The sequence below is a fragment of the Cavia porcellus genome, unplaced genomic scaffold (assembly GCF_034190915.1).
Source record: "Cavia porcellus strain 051 isolate PalLab524CR breed Dunkin Hartley unplaced genomic scaffold, mCavPor4.1 scaffold_25, whole genome shotgun sequence".
In the NCBI taxonomy this organism is placed as follows: domain Eukaryota; kingdom Metazoa; phylum Chordata; class Mammalia; order Rodentia; family Caviidae; genus Cavia; species Cavia porcellus.
In genome coordinates, this window is record NW_026947508.1 from 4985443 (window position 1) to 5003645 (window position 18203).

The window sequence follows — 18203 nt, forward strand, 5'->3', positions numbered from 1 at the left end:
GAACAAATCCAAATTGAAGATATCTTGACAAAACTGACTCTTACTTTCCAAAAAGCTCAATGTCCTGAAAAATGCAAGCAGCACTGTGCCATGAGAACAAAGCAAGGCAAATGACATCAAAAAACAAGCATCTACTCACTTGAGCTGATTCTGAGATCACTGTTAATTTTCCTAATTCTGCTAATCATACCACGGTTACATAAGAGAACATTCTTTCTCTTGGAAACACATAGTGAAGTGTTGGGGAGAAAGGAGCTTGATGCCAGTAACTTATTCTCAAATGGTTCAGAAAAGAGAAATACATCTACTGCCCAGCTAAGGCAGTGGGGTCCTGTGAGCCCAGGCCTCAGGGACACATGATACTTCCTCTCAAGGGAAAAAGGGTGAGGCCTGGAGTGCTACAGAGTAGCCAAGCACTCTGGGGGAACCGGCTCAGCACATAAGGATGGGTCCCGCTTTTCCACCTCGTCCTCCTGCACCCAGACGCCTGCTTCCAGCACTGCCTACCCTACCAGATCTCGCTCCTGCTGCCTCGTTTCCTCACCACCACCTGCCGCTGCTGGGCCAGGCGCAGGCGTGGTGGGTGCCCTGCCGCCTTGACTGCTGCAGCCGTCTCCTGCTGGGGTCCAGGGACACCTTCGGTCCCTCTCCCTTCCAACTCCTAGTTAACCACAGGTAAAGGCAAGCACTTATGAACACATGAGAAGGGAGATGAATGTAACATACACACGAATTTTTAACCTAAAATGCACAATGAATGCGGCCTGAAACGCTATTTTGTAGACTTAATAAGTACATCTATCAAAGATAAAGTAAGATCTATAACATGGAAAGCGCTTATAAAAATAGAAGAATGTCAAAAATATTTTATTTACTAATAAATTTTAAGGTAAAAAATTCCAATGATAACATTCAGGAAACTCTAGAGACAAACACATGGAAAAAGAGATATTATTATTTAGAAGATACATACTCTAATTAATAGTGGGTTCACATTAAGAGAAAAGAAACTCCTAGACAGTTTACCTTTCATTCCCTAACTGACCTTGAATGTGGAGCCAGGTGTGTGCACGCGTGTCGAGTGCCGTCGTTACCCAGGAAACCTGCTCATTCATCGCCTCAGCTTTAACCATTTGTTTACAGGTTTTCCCAAATGTTTATGGCAGAAAGCACTACACCATGATAAGGTTTCGTTTCCTCATTCCTAATCCTGAGGTTCTTTACATTTCTGTGCACTGTGAATCTGGACATGTACATTTTTAGTGCTCTGTTAGGACTCTGTTTGCTAATATTTTATGTATGCTTCTGCTTGATTTCACTGGAAAGATTTACTCATTTCATAAACGGCTTACAGTGCCTACTCTGCTTTTCTGTCCTCAGAACCACTGAGAGATTCTACCTATAAAATGGAATCTCATTTTTTTCTTTTGGCCTAGTAAGATAAAAAAAGAAGTATCTTCTGTAAATTATTAAAGTGCCTTTAATGGAGCAGTACGGGACTTTTAGGCACTTCCTCTCTCTTCTGGCTGAACTGTGGATGATGGATGGCCACCACTCCACTGGCACCTTGAAAAACAAAAGAACCATTGTGACATATGGTAGAAGTGATGCCCTCTACCCTGTAGGGGTGACCCTCAATCATTTCAAACTTCATTCACATAAGACAGAGAGAAACTACCACCACCCATGGTTAGTCCCGAGTGTTTCGTCAGGTCAGGTGATTCAGCTGACCTCAGTTGGTGGGACCTGGCTCCTTCAAGCGTTCTGTCACTTCCTAGGGCAGCCAGCATTCAAGGGCTCTTATCTGTAGAGACTACACAATTTTGAACGGGGATGCAGCCCTCCAAAGAACATACTACACAGACTCCTGCCCGGTGTTGGTAGGGGCTAGGTGTCATTGAATAAGCCTACTTTCTATATGAGATTCTCATCGTTAGGGTCTCAAATTTTTAAGATCCCTAAGAGATAAGCATGGTTGCTATTTCTCCCCAGGTCAGGAAATCTTAGGCGTAGTTCACACTTTCCAACAGTGTTTCCAGGCCCACACACAGTGTCTTCTCTTCTAAGCCCCTGTCATCAAGGCCTCCTATCTGTTACGGAGACCAGCAAATGCCTTGCCCTCACCAAGAGCTATGAGAGGCCCAGCTTACTGCTTGGGTTTTCAGTTGTCCTCACACTCTGGAGTCCGGCTTGAATTTTCAGGTTTTATTATATTCTATTCAACATCTGTATCTATTTTCTAGGAACAGGTTACTGAAATATGCAGTCTGGGCTTTGTCTCATGTTACTGAAGGTTCTTTAAACACCAGAAGGTCATTTCCAAATACACTTTCAACTGTCTCCAATATTTATCAGGTCAGCCAAGGTTTGTTTGCAGACCTGATGATCAAGCCCAGAGCCTTATGCATGCTAGGCAAGTGCTCTATCATCAGTGTTCTTGAGAATTCAAATGTGACTGCAGACAAAAAGCAAACAAGAAAATATTTATGCCCAGCTGTAGATGCTTGTCCTCAAAAGCTACATAAACATTATAAGTTAAGGCAAATGGAAAAAAGGGATTTCATGAAGCAAAAGTAAATTATATGTCTCAAATCTGTATTAATTGAAATAAAGGAATTCTAGATTGTCAACTTTTCATCTGAATTATAAAAACATATTTAAAAAGTCCCACATAAGCATCTGCCTGGCAAGCACAAGTTTATGAGTTCAAACTCTGATTTAGAGAGAGAGAGAGAGAGAGAGAGAGAGAGACCCTATGTTATTTGTTGTTTAGAATAACCAAACAGTGGGTAAGCCATCAGTTTCCAATAATATGAAATACAAAAGCAGATAAACTACAGGACCCCCAGTGATACTACATGGTTACTAGAAATGCGTATTTGCACTGAGCCAATGTTGTCTCACACGTATTCCAGCCAGCCTTGAATTCACTATGCAGCCCCAGCTGGCCTTGGACTCATACTGGCCCTCCTGCCTCAGCCTTCCACGTTTTGAGGTTACAGATACACACCACCACACCATGCTGCATTATAAGCATATTTTTAATGACATGGCATTTCTCGTAACACAGCGAAGAATAATAAAGGAATGTCTAATCATACATGCTACATACATAAAATATTTGAATCATCTCAGTAAGTAAGGACCTACATATCTCTATATATAGATATTCATGAAAACTAGATATGGATTGCAAAATGGTGTGCTGTTGTTTCAGTTTGTGTATCATTCATATTTGTCGAGTTCTTCTTTAATAAGCAAACATTGTTTTATTACAAAAAACTAGAGGCTATTTTCCAACAGAGCTAAAAGAATATTAAATTATATATAAACCAATCTATGATGAAACCATAAAAGAACAATAGATTTAGAGCCAAACAGCCTAGAGGGAGAGGGTATTTCACTCATTTACAAACAGTATGCCTTAAGTATGTAATATATTAACTTGATTATTTTAAAAGTACATACACCAGCCAGCTCAGCAGCTCCTATGGGAGCTAGATACACTAAAGGATGCAGCACAAGCAAGCACACCTAAGTGAACAAAAGCAGAGCGCTATTTGCCCTGTTCAATCACGTCCACTCTGTGGCTATCAGAGCAGCTGTGAGCTCAGAGCAACAGCGAGGAGTTCAAGATGAGACCAGGAAACCACAACAGTAGCCACACTGGCCTCTACATCTCACTGGGAAAAGTCTGAGCCTCACCTGAAACTTCGAAATAAAAATTCAAATGCTTTTTTCAGTTTAATTCAGCCAATACCTCTCCATCTCTGAAAATATAGTAAGCACAAGTACAGAGTAGAACAGTGTCAAGGAAACTCGAAACACTAGAAGAAGTGATTCATGGAGCCAGGGCCATAGCTCAGCAGCACAGTGCCTGCCTGGCAAGCACAAGGTCCTAAGTTTGATTCCCAATACCCACCCCAAAAGATTCAGGGTGTAGATTTTGTGAATGTGCTATCACATCTCTCTGTTCTTTCTTTCTTCAGTGAAAAAAACAGTATCCTTCGACTGCATACCTTACCACATTTGAAAGAAAACTGACGTTGGGAGCATAACTCAGTGCTACAGCACTTGCTTAGCATGTGTAAGTTCCTGAGTGCATCCCCCAGCACTGGGGGGAAACCACCACAACTCAAAACGAACGGACAAAAATGAGTGCAGAGGGGCACAGCACACTCATATGAAGTATCACCCTCAAGGCCAGCGACATTCAACAGGAAAAAAACACAGAAATCCACACTTTACAAAGGTCAAATAATGTTTTTTATAAGATTTTCAACAAACTGAGGCTAACACAGGAGGACCACTGCAAATTCAGGGCCAGCTCGGGCTACACAATGGGTTCTAGGCCAACCTGAACCACACAGTGAGAACTTGTCTCCAAAATACATAAATAATTACACAGAAATCTAAGTTCACTCTTTTACATTGTTCGTAAACAATGCATATATAAAACACACATAGGAAACTATATGATGCTTTTGAAATATTACCAACCCCAGAACCTTTCACCACTGGAACATGCCTTACTTTTGAAAATGAAAGGTAAAGCTCAAACGTCACTGTACCCTAAAGGGGGAAAAGGTAAGCACTGTCCTACCACCCTCCGGCTGTCACCCAGAGGGAGAGACAGGAAGAGACAGCACTGGGCAGATCAGCGCCAGCAGTGCTCTGTGTGGCTTTACAAACCGCAGCCTAGCCTGACAGCCGAGGAGCACCATGCTCAATTTATACATGGTTTCCTATTAAAAAAAAAAAAAGCTCTTCTAAAGAAAGTTTATTAAACAATACTCATTTTGCATGTCTATTTAATTTACAATGAAATATAATTCCTTGAGTCAAGCACCCCTTTCCTTTCTAAATCTTTACACCAGTAGACAGCTCTTCTTTTTTCCCCCTGTCGACAGCTCTTAGAAGGCCACAGCCCAGTTTACTTGGTAGCCTGCTAACAGTCTTGCTTTTAAAATATATAATAAAACATACAGTCGCATGATTGATACAAGACAGACATGGACACACGTCTCTTATAGAAATTCCTGTTAAAACAATCTATTACTGACATTAATAACAACTGTTTCTGTAAAATTATTATGTATCCTATTGCTTCCTATTCCTGTAATGACCGGCGCAGCCCCCCAATGAGACAGAGGACGCTCTTGTGGGTAACAGGAACTGCCGCTTTATTTACGCGGGCTCTGGTTTATATATTTGGCCGTGACCAATCACAGGCTGCCACGAGGAAGCAGGGCGGGAATGGGACGCAGGCTCTGACTAATATATCCAGCTGTGGCCAATCAGGGGTTGCCACAGAGTCAGCATGGGGCGAATACAAAGTGAGCACGGGGTGGCTAATTTAGAGAGGGACGTAACGCATTGCGGAAGCTGACGTGGTCTTATCGTCCCGGGCGGGGTGTGTTGAGCGCCTGCGCCCGACACTGTAACAATAACACTAACTGTTGACAGGCATCCATCCTTCCAAGGGGTTAGAATAGGACATGTCCGTCTGGCTGTCTCCTCCTAGAATTCTTACTATAGATATTTCAGTGAGCATTCCCTAGATTTCAGGACCAGGAATGAACAAAATGAGTGAATGAACAGTCAACAAATTCTGTAAGATCACCTGGCTCTTTTGAGCATGGCACCCAGGATGGCTTGCAAAGCACAGAGCAATTAAAATTACGTCTTTACCCTACCACACATGTTCTGCCTTTCTTTTCTTTGATGAAAGAGCAAGTAAGAAACTGCTTTGGATTCCAAAGACACTTCCACTCTTTCCACAGAATGTAGCCATGTCCAGATAAATACACACCCCTACACGAACCCAGAAGGCAGGGAGGAAGTCCTCACGGAGCGGCACAAGTGACTCACTTACCTTGTCTCAGGGTTGTAGCCTAGTATGTAGAAAAATGAGTCCACTCGGGCTTTAAATTCTCTAGCAGCAAATATGTCAGAAAAATGGGAGATGTTACACTTCCCTCTGGGGAGAAAAAAGGCAAAAATACATCAGTAATGCCGTCAATTGTTTTGCAAACCAAAGTATTAATGGAGGAATCGGGAGGAAACAGTAACTAAATCCACGGTGTTTTTTTGGTTTTTTTTTTTTTGTACCAGAGATCAAACTCATGACCTCATGCTTGCCAGGCAGGCGCTTATGCCACCGAGCAAAATCCCCAAATCCATGGTGCTTGCAAAACACTGCTACAAATTCCATACTTGACTGCCAGCTTGGTTTTTTTGTTTTATGAGTGCTTCAATATTCAACGTTGTAAATGAAAGTGCTTTTATTTCATCACTTTGGTAACAGCGAAATTAATTAAACCATAGATAAACTGGAGGCAGGACTGTGATAAAAGAATGTTAGGCCAATTGGAAACAAAAGGAGAGGAATAAAAACCATAGGGAAAATACTTAAGGAAAAAATCCCTCGTAAAGCTAAAGTGGATAACATCACACATTTCGGCAGAGGACAGCTTCTGGCAGATCAGTATTTTTCTTTAACACACAAGAAATAAACTTCTTGGAAATTAAAATCTAGAGAAGTTAAAACCTGTCACATTAAGAGGGGCTGTGGTATGTAAGTAGCTGACAAATTTTCAGGTTAACACTGACTGTAAGTTAGAAATCACTTTCCTATAGAACCACTGCAGTCAGGAGCAGTGAAGTTTCTAGGTTCAACTACCAATAAAACCTAACCTCAGGCCAAACAGTCTGTGAGACTACACAACCATGTAAGCAGTGTTCGGGTGCACCAAAAACCTGATGTCAGTACTGGAAACGTGGTAACAGCAGCACTTCTCGCCCACCAAACACCTGCTAGGGCAGGCTCAGTTGGCACCATCTCTGCCCTCACAAGCCCCCCACAGTGACAACCCACAGGGTCTCAGGACATTGCCAGATTTCCCTGGGAAGGGCAAACTAAGCGGTTTGGAAACACACAGTAGCCACTGATGCTTGTCATCAGACACACTACTATGAGACTGGAACAAGAGCACTCCCTTACATGTTATATCTATGTCCTTTGAGGCTTGGTGTTTCTGATTATGAAGGGAGGCGGGGTACTGGGGCTCAAACTCACCACCTCATGCTTGCCAGGCAGGCGCTTGTGCTGCTGAGCTGAACCCCCAGCCTTGCATGTTAATTTTATAGACAGCCACTCACTTAAACTTGTGCCCCACAGTTTCTGCATCTGTTTTAGAGGCTGCTACTGAACTCCTGGGCTCCAGTGACCGTTTGCCTCAACTTTCCGAGCAGCTGGACTGCCACAGTGGACCACAGACACGGATCCTTCACCTGGACTGCAGAGCTTTTTCCTTCTTAGAGGCCTGCTAGGTATGCGATCACGTGTACAGAAACAGTTCGCCACGCTTCCTTCTCTCTTGCACTCTAACTGCACTGGATGGCTGGTACAAGGCTCACAGTAACAATACCAGATGCTGTAGCCAGGTTCCTGATCTCAGCGGGGAAGTCCTGCTATTCTTCCCCCACTGAACATCCTGGTTTTAATGGTACCCATGGTCTAGGAGTCACTCATATGGTCTCTTCCCTAAGATTTATTATTACATATATATGACACTGATGGCACCTATATCCCTCAATCAACCTTGTGAGTTGGGTACGTGGTGCAGACCCATAATCCCAGCACTCGGGAAGCTGGTGGAGGAGCACTGTTGCGAGTTCATGGCTGGGCCGGGCCACACAATGCCAAGGCCAGCCCAGATACCATGGCAAGATGACCCTGTCTCAAAAAAAGAGCCAGGCGTGGTGGCTCACACCTGTAATTCCAGCACTAGGGAGGCTGAGGCAGGAGGATCGCTGCAAATTCGAGACCAGTCTGGGCTACAAAGTGAGCTCAAGGCCAGCCTAACTGCACAGAGACCCTGTAAGGAAAAAAAAAAAGTAATCTTTCACTCCCAGAATAATTCCCAGCTGATCACAACTCCACAGGAAAAATGCAATCATTATGTAATGTAAACAGGTACCAATAAGCATAGAAATGTAAAAAATCCCAACTGGTCAGAAAATGTGTTTTTCAATGTGGTCTGAGAATTAGTGAAAAAGGTTAGCTCGCTCTAATGTTATTTCTACTTCTGCACTTCCTTCTTCGTGTTTCATCACTGCTGTCACTTAGAACAGCTTTATTCACAGTATGTTGCAAGGCTTCAGACACCCGTCTGCAGGCAGATGGACAAACAAGGTTGTATTGCACAGTAAACGCCACAGAACCCAGTAAGTACTGATACGCAGGGCACTAAGAATGCACTGCCAACATTTAAATGTTGAGTGAGAGCCAGGCACACAAAAACATACCCAGAATGATTCCTTTTGTATGAAGTTTTAGAATAACCAAATGTGACCGTTAGTGAAAGAAACTTAGGCAAACACAAAACCCTGTGTTCAAACCACGGCACTACAAAAACTTTTAATAGTAAAAACTTGGAGGAAAATAACACAAAGAGAACGGCTAACACACAGGTGGCTGTTTACAGTCGCTCTTTGTGCCAGTCAGGGCGTGAGGGGCACAGCCACACTGAGGACAAAGCTGCCCAGCAAGCGGGCACTGCAGCCGGCTGGGACCAGCTGCATCCGTCGGAAGCACCACGCAACTTCTCACACCCTGGAGCGTGGTGCACACAGGCAGAAGCATCCTTCCAAGCAGTTGGGCTGTGGTTTTGCCAGAGTTCTCAGTGTACCCCTCAAAGGCAGGACAATACTTGACAGTGTCTGCTGGGACGGATGAGGAGGATATGTGAAGAGGAAGTGGCCATGGCGCCCAACCTGCTGAAATACCCTGTCTCGGAGCTGTATGCAACCTGCCTTCCCACTCCTTAGCTGATGCCTCACTGTTAACAAAAACACAACGCGTGGGAGCAATGAAACCCAAAATGTGTAATAGTCATTGTACAAAAGAGAGGAAAAGAAAGTGCTCTAAACTATATAACTGCATGTATATTTAAGCGTATAAGATAGAAAATGATATCACAGAGTTTTATTGGATCATTGAACAGAACTGTTTGCAGTATCATTGTTGGAATGTCCACTCTACAAGCTTTAATTTTGTGACTTGAACAATTATTTCTAAGATGGCAATATGTAATCCATTAACTAGTGATTGCCTACTGCGCATTTTTTTCTTCTGTAAATCTGTATAACTTGTATCCCTTCACTGTTTTTTTTTTCTTTCTTTTCTTTTCTCCTTAAATAAAATAAAAAAAAAAAATAAAACAAAAACAAAAACAAAAACACAACGAAGCCTCGTGTCTCAGAATCCTGTTGGTCACCTGTACAGGAGGCACCCTGGAAAGACTCACTCTAGTGACTGCTCAGTGTGGTACACACATGGCTGCATACCCTGGGCACTGCACCACCTGAAGAGTCCTCGGAACAGGACTCCAGGGTGTGCATGTAGAGGATGAAAGAATGGGAAGAAAAATTCTTTTAGGCAAGGAAAGGGTATGAATGTAAACTGTGGCACAGAAATTCATTCCCTTGGCCTGGGTGTGGTGGCACCTGTAACTGCAGCACTCTGGAGGCTGAGACAGGAAGATCATCACCAGTGAGAGATTAGCCTGGGCAACATAGTGAGTTTAAAGCCAGCCTGAACTATACAATGAGATCCTGTCTCAAACAAACAAAACTCATGTCCTTAAACAATCAGTAACTGCAGAAACAACTAAGAAAAAAAATTTGACAGTCACTGTTTTAACTATTGTACGCTAAATTATAAGTACAGAATTTTTAAAATTTATTTTCTCAGTTTCGTTTTGCTTTTTTTTTTTTTTTTTTTTTTTTGTCTTTTTCGTTTTTATCGGTACCAGGGATCAAACTCACAACTGCCTGCTTACGAGGCAGGCGCTTATGCCGCTGAGCTAAATCCCCAGCCCCAATTTTCTCAGTTTCTTCTGTTTTTACTGTCTTCCTATCAGCTATTTCAATTTGTTTCATAATGTCATCTTGATTTATTTCTAGTGTTTTCAGCATTATCACTTTGCAGTTTCATAGCTATCCTAGGTAGGTGCGCGCGCGCGCGCACACACACACACACACACACACACACACACACACACACACCCCACCCTTTCACATCACACTGGTCACAATACTTTACCAGTTCTAGTTAGCGCAGAAATCCTGCTTTCAGTTAGGTCCCTCTGCTGTCTCACTCTGGAAATATATTCCCTCTACAAGCTTTCATCACAAACCCACTATATTCTTTTGGTTTGTTTGTTACTTCTTTAACCTGGCAAGTTAATTCATTTAAATTTTTTTCATTCTTACTGATGTACTTAATACAAATAATTTTCTTCTACCCAGCACTTTACATGCATGCTACGAATTCTGACATGTAGTGCTGTCATTTTTTTTTTGTCTTTTTCATTTTTATCAATACCAGGGATCGAACTCACGACTGCCTGCTTGCAAGCAGGCGCTTATGCCGCTGAGCTAAATCCCCAGCCCCTTGTGCTGTCATTTTTTAAAAATTTCTTTAATTTCACTTTATATTTTCCATTATATTCAAGGAAGTAATAGGAAATTTTTAACTTCTAGATGAAGAGGCTTTGTATTTGTTTTCGTAGTAAACTACTGGTTTACCACAGTATGTATTTTTTCTATGATCTAATATATGATCCTCCCCCACCCCCACACTGAGCGATGTCCTCAACTCATGTTTTATTTTTTATATGGAGACAGAGTCTTGCTAAAAATTGTCCAGGCTGACCATTAACTGTAATCCCAATTCCCAGAGTGCTGGGATTACAGAGGTGTGCCACCTCACCCAGTTTTGATCAATTTTTAAGAATGAGCCCAAATACATAAAAAGGATGTGCAACCTCTATTATGTAGCAAACAGAGTACCATACACATCTGTGAGATTAAGTGCTAGAAGAAAATTTTCAAATGCTCTTGGATGGATGCATACGTCAAGATGAACAAATGGAGAAACACCCAATATCCTAGACAGGAAGTCTCAACACGGATTTTTCTTCATAGTTTAATTAACAAATTCAGTGCAATCCTAATACGAATAGTAAAATACTATTATATGTAATGAAACAAGTTAAAAGTGAAGTTCACAAGGAAAAAACAACCATCGAAAGGAGGAGAGTCTAGCCCAGTGAAAGCAAACTTTTTAGAGCTTTGAAAGATATAAAAAAGCCCAGGGCAACACGTGTGTCACAGGTCCCTACTGCTGATCTAGCCCTATCCAACACTGAAGTGTGCCGTAAGACTCCACATTCAGGACACGGTGCTAGAAAATACACAACATAACAACAAAACAGAAAAGCAAACCCAAAAAACAATGTATGTCCAAATTAGTATCTCAATCCACTAAGGAATATACAAACTTATTTTATTAATTGGTGCTACACAACTGGGTAGAACTCTGCTTTAATAATAGAAAAGGTTTTCTAACTCTTAGAATCTGAAGCATTTATAAGACTGATTTAATGTGACTATATAAAAACAAGTTTGCATCTAAAAAAACACTAGAGAAAATCCAAAGAAAAGTGACCAAAGTGGGAGAAAGTATTTGTCACCTAGGCAACACGTACGAAGCTCCTAAAAGCGAAAGAAAACCAACTCGCCAAAATATTACACAGTTAACAAAAAGAGACCAAAATGCTTATCACCGATGCAAACACATGGAAAATCCCAGCTAAGTCAAGTGGAAGGACATTCACAAAATAACTCCATAATCTTTAGTCAAAAAGTGTCTAGGGTAACCAATCCAAGACCCCGGACTGTCTTAAGAGTTACTCCTATTCCCCATTCCTAATCCCCGTTCTTTTCTCCAATAAATTTTCCCACTCAAAAAACAAATAGCAAGTGTCAAGGTCATGTGTGACACAAAGACTGGAAAACCATTACAAATGGCTGGATACTTAGGAAAAACAAACATAATGCGCGCGCGGGGGGGGGGGGGTGGTCCCAGTTATGACTCTAGAACAACACTATCAGCACTCAGGGAATCCTCAGTTCAGTGCTACTGTACCATGTTAATTTCTTTGTTGTGGTAATCATCTTGTAATCAAAGATGATGTACATATTGTAGGAGGTGAAGGTTCGGTTGGATGAAAAATCAGCAGTTACAACTTTTCTCTGTATCTAAGAGCAATTCCAATTTTAAAACAAAAAAAAATTTTTTTAAGGTGCTGGAGATCGAACCCAGGGCCTTCTGAATGAATGAAGGCAAGAAACCTACCACTGAGCTACTCTCCAGCCCCAAATAAGTTTTTAATGACTCTCAAGTGTTCAGAGCAGACAGAGCACCTACTTGGGTATTCCTAGTATCGAATACAAAGCCTTTCGCCTATTAAGACAATGAAATGTTAAATGATGAATACATACAAAATAAACTGACAGGCTCTGTGTTCAACGTAGTATTAAGCATACATACACAAAATAACAAAAGTGCTGTTGATCAGGGCTCAATATGTACATCAAGGGTACAGAACGCCTGCCAGGCAAAAATAAGGCTCTAGGTTCAATCCTCAGCTCTGGTGGTTAAAAAAAAAAGAAGTGTAGCCTAAAATTATTTCCAGTATGAAAACTGAGCCAGGCACAATGATACAAGCCTATATATCCCAGTACTCAGGGAGGCTGAGGCAGGAAGACTGTAAATTCAATCCCAGCCTGGCCAACTCAGCAAGACTCTGTCTCAAAATAAAAAATAAAAAGGCTGGGCTAGGGGCTGGGGATTTAGCTCAGAGGCATAAGTGCCTGCCTTGCAAGTGCAAGGCTGTGAGTTTGATTCCTGATACCGAAAAGAAAAAAGAAATTGAAACCGAGTGATTCTAATTTTAAACTGGGGATTTAAGTTCAATCACCAGCACCCCTCCCCCAATAATGGTAACAATAATAATAATAATAATAATAAATTTCTAGTTCTTTCTATACTGATTTATAGGCTTTAAGCAGTCCACACAAAATCTCATCAAATTTTCCTATCGAGTTTAACAAGCTATTCTAAAAGGCTGGGGCTGCAGTTCAATCTGAAGGTCCAGGGTTCAATCCCCCGTATTGGGAAGAAGGACTTACAAAAAAACAAACCTTAAACTGCAAAATTAAAAGCTCTGAGACTCCATGGCCTTCCTTAAGAAACTTGCAAGAGCCAGAGGATTGGGGGGGTCTTTTTGAGACAGGGTCTCACTATGCAGTTCAGGCTGGCCTTGAGCTCACTTTGTAGCACAAGCTGTTCTGAAACTTGCAAATGATTTCCTTGCTCAGCCTCCCAAATGCGGGTATTACAGGAATGTGCCACCAACCCCTGGCTTCAGAGGACTTTTTTTCTTTTAAGGCAAAAAATGGTTAGGGAATTGCCCACAGACACAATTTATTTTAACAAATGCATGCACACATATACAAACTTTCTAGATGCCCATGAAAGAGTAAGGCAATAAGTCAATTCAAAATAAAAAGAATACGTATAGATGGACAAAATTGCTTCTAGAGTCTCTTGGCCCTGAATGTTCAGAAAAGTCACCCACATATAGCAATACCAAACCTTTTAGGGTTTTCAATGACAGCAGCCTGCTGTGGCATGTACGCCAAGGGTTCATCATAATACGAATTGCTAGGTAAAATGACACTTCCAGCCTGCATACTTGATGCTTGAAGTGGGAGGCACACAATCAGAAAGCTGCATAGTGGCCTGTATGGAAGCTAACCAGCCCTTCCTGACTTCTTGTGCTGCCCTGCTCCCTAAAATACTTAAGAATGCACAGTCACAAGTCTGTAGCAAATGTGCATACATTTTGAGTCTTCTAACTAAATGAGGTTGGTGACCCATAGATATGAGCTCATATCTATGGGTCACCAACAAAATATTATCCTTGCAGGGAAATAAGTGACGCAGGAAACAGACTGCAACTTGCAGAGCATCTCCGAAAGACTCCCTAACTTACTCTTCCTCCCATGCCTCAAGTACTGTGAGGACCCAACTATTCTATGCATGATAACCAACTATTATTAGTGACTGCTGAGTAATCCATAGTAATCATATCACCAAGAACGCAGTGTGCAATTACTAATTCTACTTTTTCTTTTCTTGCTTTTATACATTTAAGGACCCAACTGAGACTCAAAGAACAGAGTACTAGGCAAAAACAGCGCAGTCCTGCTACCAAGTGCAAACTGCTCTGTGTGGGGTTCCCCTACTCCTGTTGTGCTGGGCAGTACACCACAAGGTGTATATGGCTACGGTTTCATCAATAGGTCGTGAGGCACTGACCGAGTCTGTCAAAAGGACAATTCAAAGATTAGGAGCCTGACCCAAAGTTGCAAAGCTCTATGGCAAAGCCAAGATTCCAATAGAGTCTTCTAACCTCAACCTGGTACTTTTTACACTAAATGTGTATCACAATGTTGGCCAAAAATACTTACCTGGGAATATGAACAACTCAGAGGGTGCTCTGCAGAATATGCTGACTTCACTAACGGTGGTCACTAATAAGCACGACACAGTAAGAAAATGAGGACGAGCAGGACTCAAAAACAGTTGCAAAGCAAATGGGAAGTTTTACTTCTGGAAGGGAAAAGCTACAACCTCACAATCCACCCACCTCACTCCCCACCCTGCCCCAAAAAGGCTGCAGAGAAATGTCGTCTTCCTCTTGACTGACAGTGCTAAAGGACAAAGCTCTAGCTTCTTTATGCCCCAATTCCAGCACCAGCTGAAAGAAGCAGCCATACATGGGCCTCCTCCTGAGAGAACAGCGGGCCCGAGTCCCTGGGCTGCTGCAGGCTGGGACCCCTCTAACCGCCTTTGATCTGTGAGAAGAATGGGGCTAAGCACAATGTTACCAGCCTTTTTCTTTTTCCTTTTCTGCTCTCCACAGCTTTTTCATCACATTCATTTAATCCCTTTCATGTGCCTTCAGATTTTATTTGTGTGTCCCTCCAAACTGAGTTTTATTTTTGGTAGTATTGGCTTATATTTATGAAGAAAGAAAAAAAAAAACCTTTTTGTCTGTGGATAAATTGTGAAAAGATGAGCTGGGGATATAGCTCAGTGCACAATGCCTGCCTGGCAAGCACAAGGTACTGAGTTTCATTTCCAGTACCCAAAAGAAAAAAAAAGTGAAAAGAAAAACCAGAACAAAAAGTTAACCGTTATCCTCAAACTCCCACCATTCTATGACATACCTGAATGTGCATAAGTGACAGTGCTCTAATTCTGGTAAGGAGAGAGGCACGAACGGAGCTCCACTGTGTGCTATGGGAGGTGATCTGAGTGGTGACCCAAGCTGCTCCTGCGGTGAGCAACCAGCACACCATGCTGTGAATGCTGTGGGATTCCTGAGCCATGGCAGGGGCACAAGTGTGAACAACAGATGCCGGCAGATGTCAGACTTGACAAGGATTTACTGAGCACCTACTAGGCCAGATCATTCCACAACAAAGTGACCGCTTATCACCTGCTGTCTGAAAAAATCCAACTGTCAAGTCCCAAAAGGGTGCTTATTTGAAATTAATAAAAAAAAAACAGACTTCAGATGAAAGGTTCACAACAGAGCTATCGATTTTGATAAGAATGTTAAAAGACGATAACGCAGCAGAAAAAAAATAAGGGAGCATGCTAGTCATACATGAAGGTAACAGAACCTCAAGAACCAGTACCATGGCAGCCCAGCAGCGACAGCCAGGCCTCACATGACACACCTCTGGAGACATCTCCTGGAAGCCTTCCTGAGTTAGCTCACCTGGCTCTCCTTGAACCACCTACAAAACGCTACGCTGAAGGTGGGAGTGGTGGCATACAAATATGACCCCAGGACTCTGGGAGGTTGGCGGAGAATCATTTGTTCAAGTCCAGCCCAGGCAATTCAGTGGGATTCTGCCTCCAAAATGGAAAATAAAAAGATCTGGAGACACAGCCCATCAAAAAGGCCTCGGGTCCATGTCAGCACAGGATAGCAGTAAGAACGAATGAGCTAAACTGAGATGAAAGTTACGAATCAAGATAGCATTGCTAAACGCGCAAATATTCATCTTATTATGTCAAAACACGCTGACTCCGTTATATATAGTGTTCAAATTCCATAAAATTATTTTCCTCAACCACTGAGACAAGTGGAAAGAGAAAGGAAACAATAAGCAAAGCAGAGTGAGGAGCTCTGTTATTCCATCAACCTCGAGAGCCCGGCACCTCTGCACTGACTTGCATGTGCAGCAAGCAGGCTTCTGATCAGGAAGCCACCTCCTCCAAAGACACAGGACAGCTGACCAGACACGCAGGACTCCCCCAACTTAAGTCTACCTAAGCACATCCCACCTTCCACAATCCACCAGCAGGCCATATCTGGGGCCTGCCACCTGTCTTCTGCCTCCTTTCCTCACAGTGCGCTGCCTGTGGTCCCTGTACTGTGGTGGCCAGCTGGCCAGCCGCAGCCTGCACAGGAGCTGCTTCTGGTGAGGAGCGTGCCCCACCTGCCTGCAGTGAAAGCTGCCCTGTGTCTGCACTGAAATATTTCCCTACCTCTGCCTGCCTAAGAGGTTCAGGATCTTTTAGTGAACAGTGTGAGCACAGGAAAATAGAAATCACTGTCCCTCGTTGCAGTTAAGCTCAAAGCTGAGAAGTCCCATTGACTTTTAAAAAACCAATCTTTAATAGTTACTTTCTGTCTAAAAGTGTATCTTCAACCCCCATCCCAGCATTTTAGCAAGAAATATTTCCGGCATACAGTAAACTCAAAGTAGATAAATGAAAACCCCAATGAATTCTGCCTGGATTCTCAACTCATGAACATGCCACCACATTTGGGTCATCTATTTTTGTACAATCTTTTGTTGCAGGGCGGGGTTCCAACTCACAAAGCAGGCTGCAGACCACTAGCGCACTTCGCCCTGAACACTCTGGCAAGCAATACTGGATAGTACCTTTCAAGGAACCAATTAGACAGTAGTAAAGTAAGAGGATAAACATAATTCATTAGAAGAAAAACAAAGGGAGAGAAAAGGCCAGATTAATGAAGAAGCCAGCAACCTCTGAAACCCCAATAATCCACAACCAACAAGAGAGAGGAAGCCCAATGAGGCTGGACAGATTGGATTTTGTGCCTGCCTCCCATACTCCACAATTTCTACACGTGACACAGAGATGTGTCTCCAGAGCTTACCTAAGGGCAGCAGCATGGTACGTGTCAACATAGTCAGAAATGAAGAGTTCTCGGTTCTTGATAACTGGGTCTGTAATGACAAGTTCCCTTCCAGAGTCTGTCAAAAAATTTAAAAAACATTTTTTTAATCAACTAAGAGGAAATTAAAACTGAGTTTCCTAAATAGGTAAGAAAGTTTTGCAAACCTTTTTTCTTTCCAAATATACCTCTTGATAAAGTAAGTATGATAAACAACCAGACCTAAAGTGCACCATAAGTGTACAAAACAGGGCAAAGGAGTAACAGCATGAATAAGAACAGTGTCTGTAGTTTTTGACAAGGGATTAAATATATCATTGGGTGTTTATTACATCCTTTACCAAATCCTCACATTTTGCTAAAATGCATCAATAAGACAAAGTTGCTAGTGGCAATATATGCGTGTGATCTCAGCACTCAGCAGGCTGAGGCAGGTGGTTCACCAAGAGATCCTGGTCAAGTGGGGAGTGGTGGGACACACCTGTAATGCCAGCATTCAGGAGCCTGGGCTACAAAGAGAGTTCAAGACCAAGCTGAATTGCTTAGTGACACCCTACCTCACAAGCAAAAAACATAAAGAGACTTCAAAACCAGTGAGCGCCAAACAGCAAATGCTTATTGAAGACACTATTTGTATACATTTAGAGGTTTCAGTTAAATAAAAACTAAAATTAAGAAGCTGGGCACTGTGGCCCAGCTATTCAGGAGACTAAGACAGGAGGACTTCAATTTTCAGACAGATCTAGGCAACTTAGCAAGACCTTTCCCAAAACAAACTCACCCACCAAGACAAAGATGCGGGCTGGCGCGGTAGGTCAGCATTCCCTAAGCCACGGTCAACCCCCAGGCACAAGGAGAGGACAGAGATAAGAGTGGAGACAGAGGTGCAGTAATAGTCTTTTGGGGACTCTGTGTGTGTGTGTGTGTGTGTGTGTGTGTGTGTGTGTGTGTGTGCGCGCGCGCGTGAGACCATGAGCTCCCTGGGGATTATACCTCACCTTCACGCTGACCTATCACCTTCAGTCCTGTTTTCAGACAGGATCTCACTACGTCGTTAAATTGCCA

At 42.6% G+C, this 18203-nt stretch overlaps 1 protein-coding gene across 8 annotated transcripts in view; it reads right to left on the reverse strand.

Moving 5' to 3' along the window:
* Window positions 1-18203, reverse strand: part of Rere (arginine-glutamic acid dipeptide repeats) — a 381226-nt gene that overhangs the window by 146359 nt on the left and 216664 nt on the right. For all 8 annotated transcript variants that reach the window (XM_063235444.1, XM_003471446.5, XM_005004377.4 and 5 more), the window contains 2 exons: window positions 17121-17217; window positions 5876-5980 (listed from right to left, as the gene is read on the reverse strand). In XM_063235444.1, coding sequence (XP_063091514.1) covers window positions 5876-5980; window positions 17121-17217 — 202 coding nt within the window. The remainder of the gene's footprint in view (window positions 1-5875; window positions 5981-17120; window positions 17218-18203) is intronic.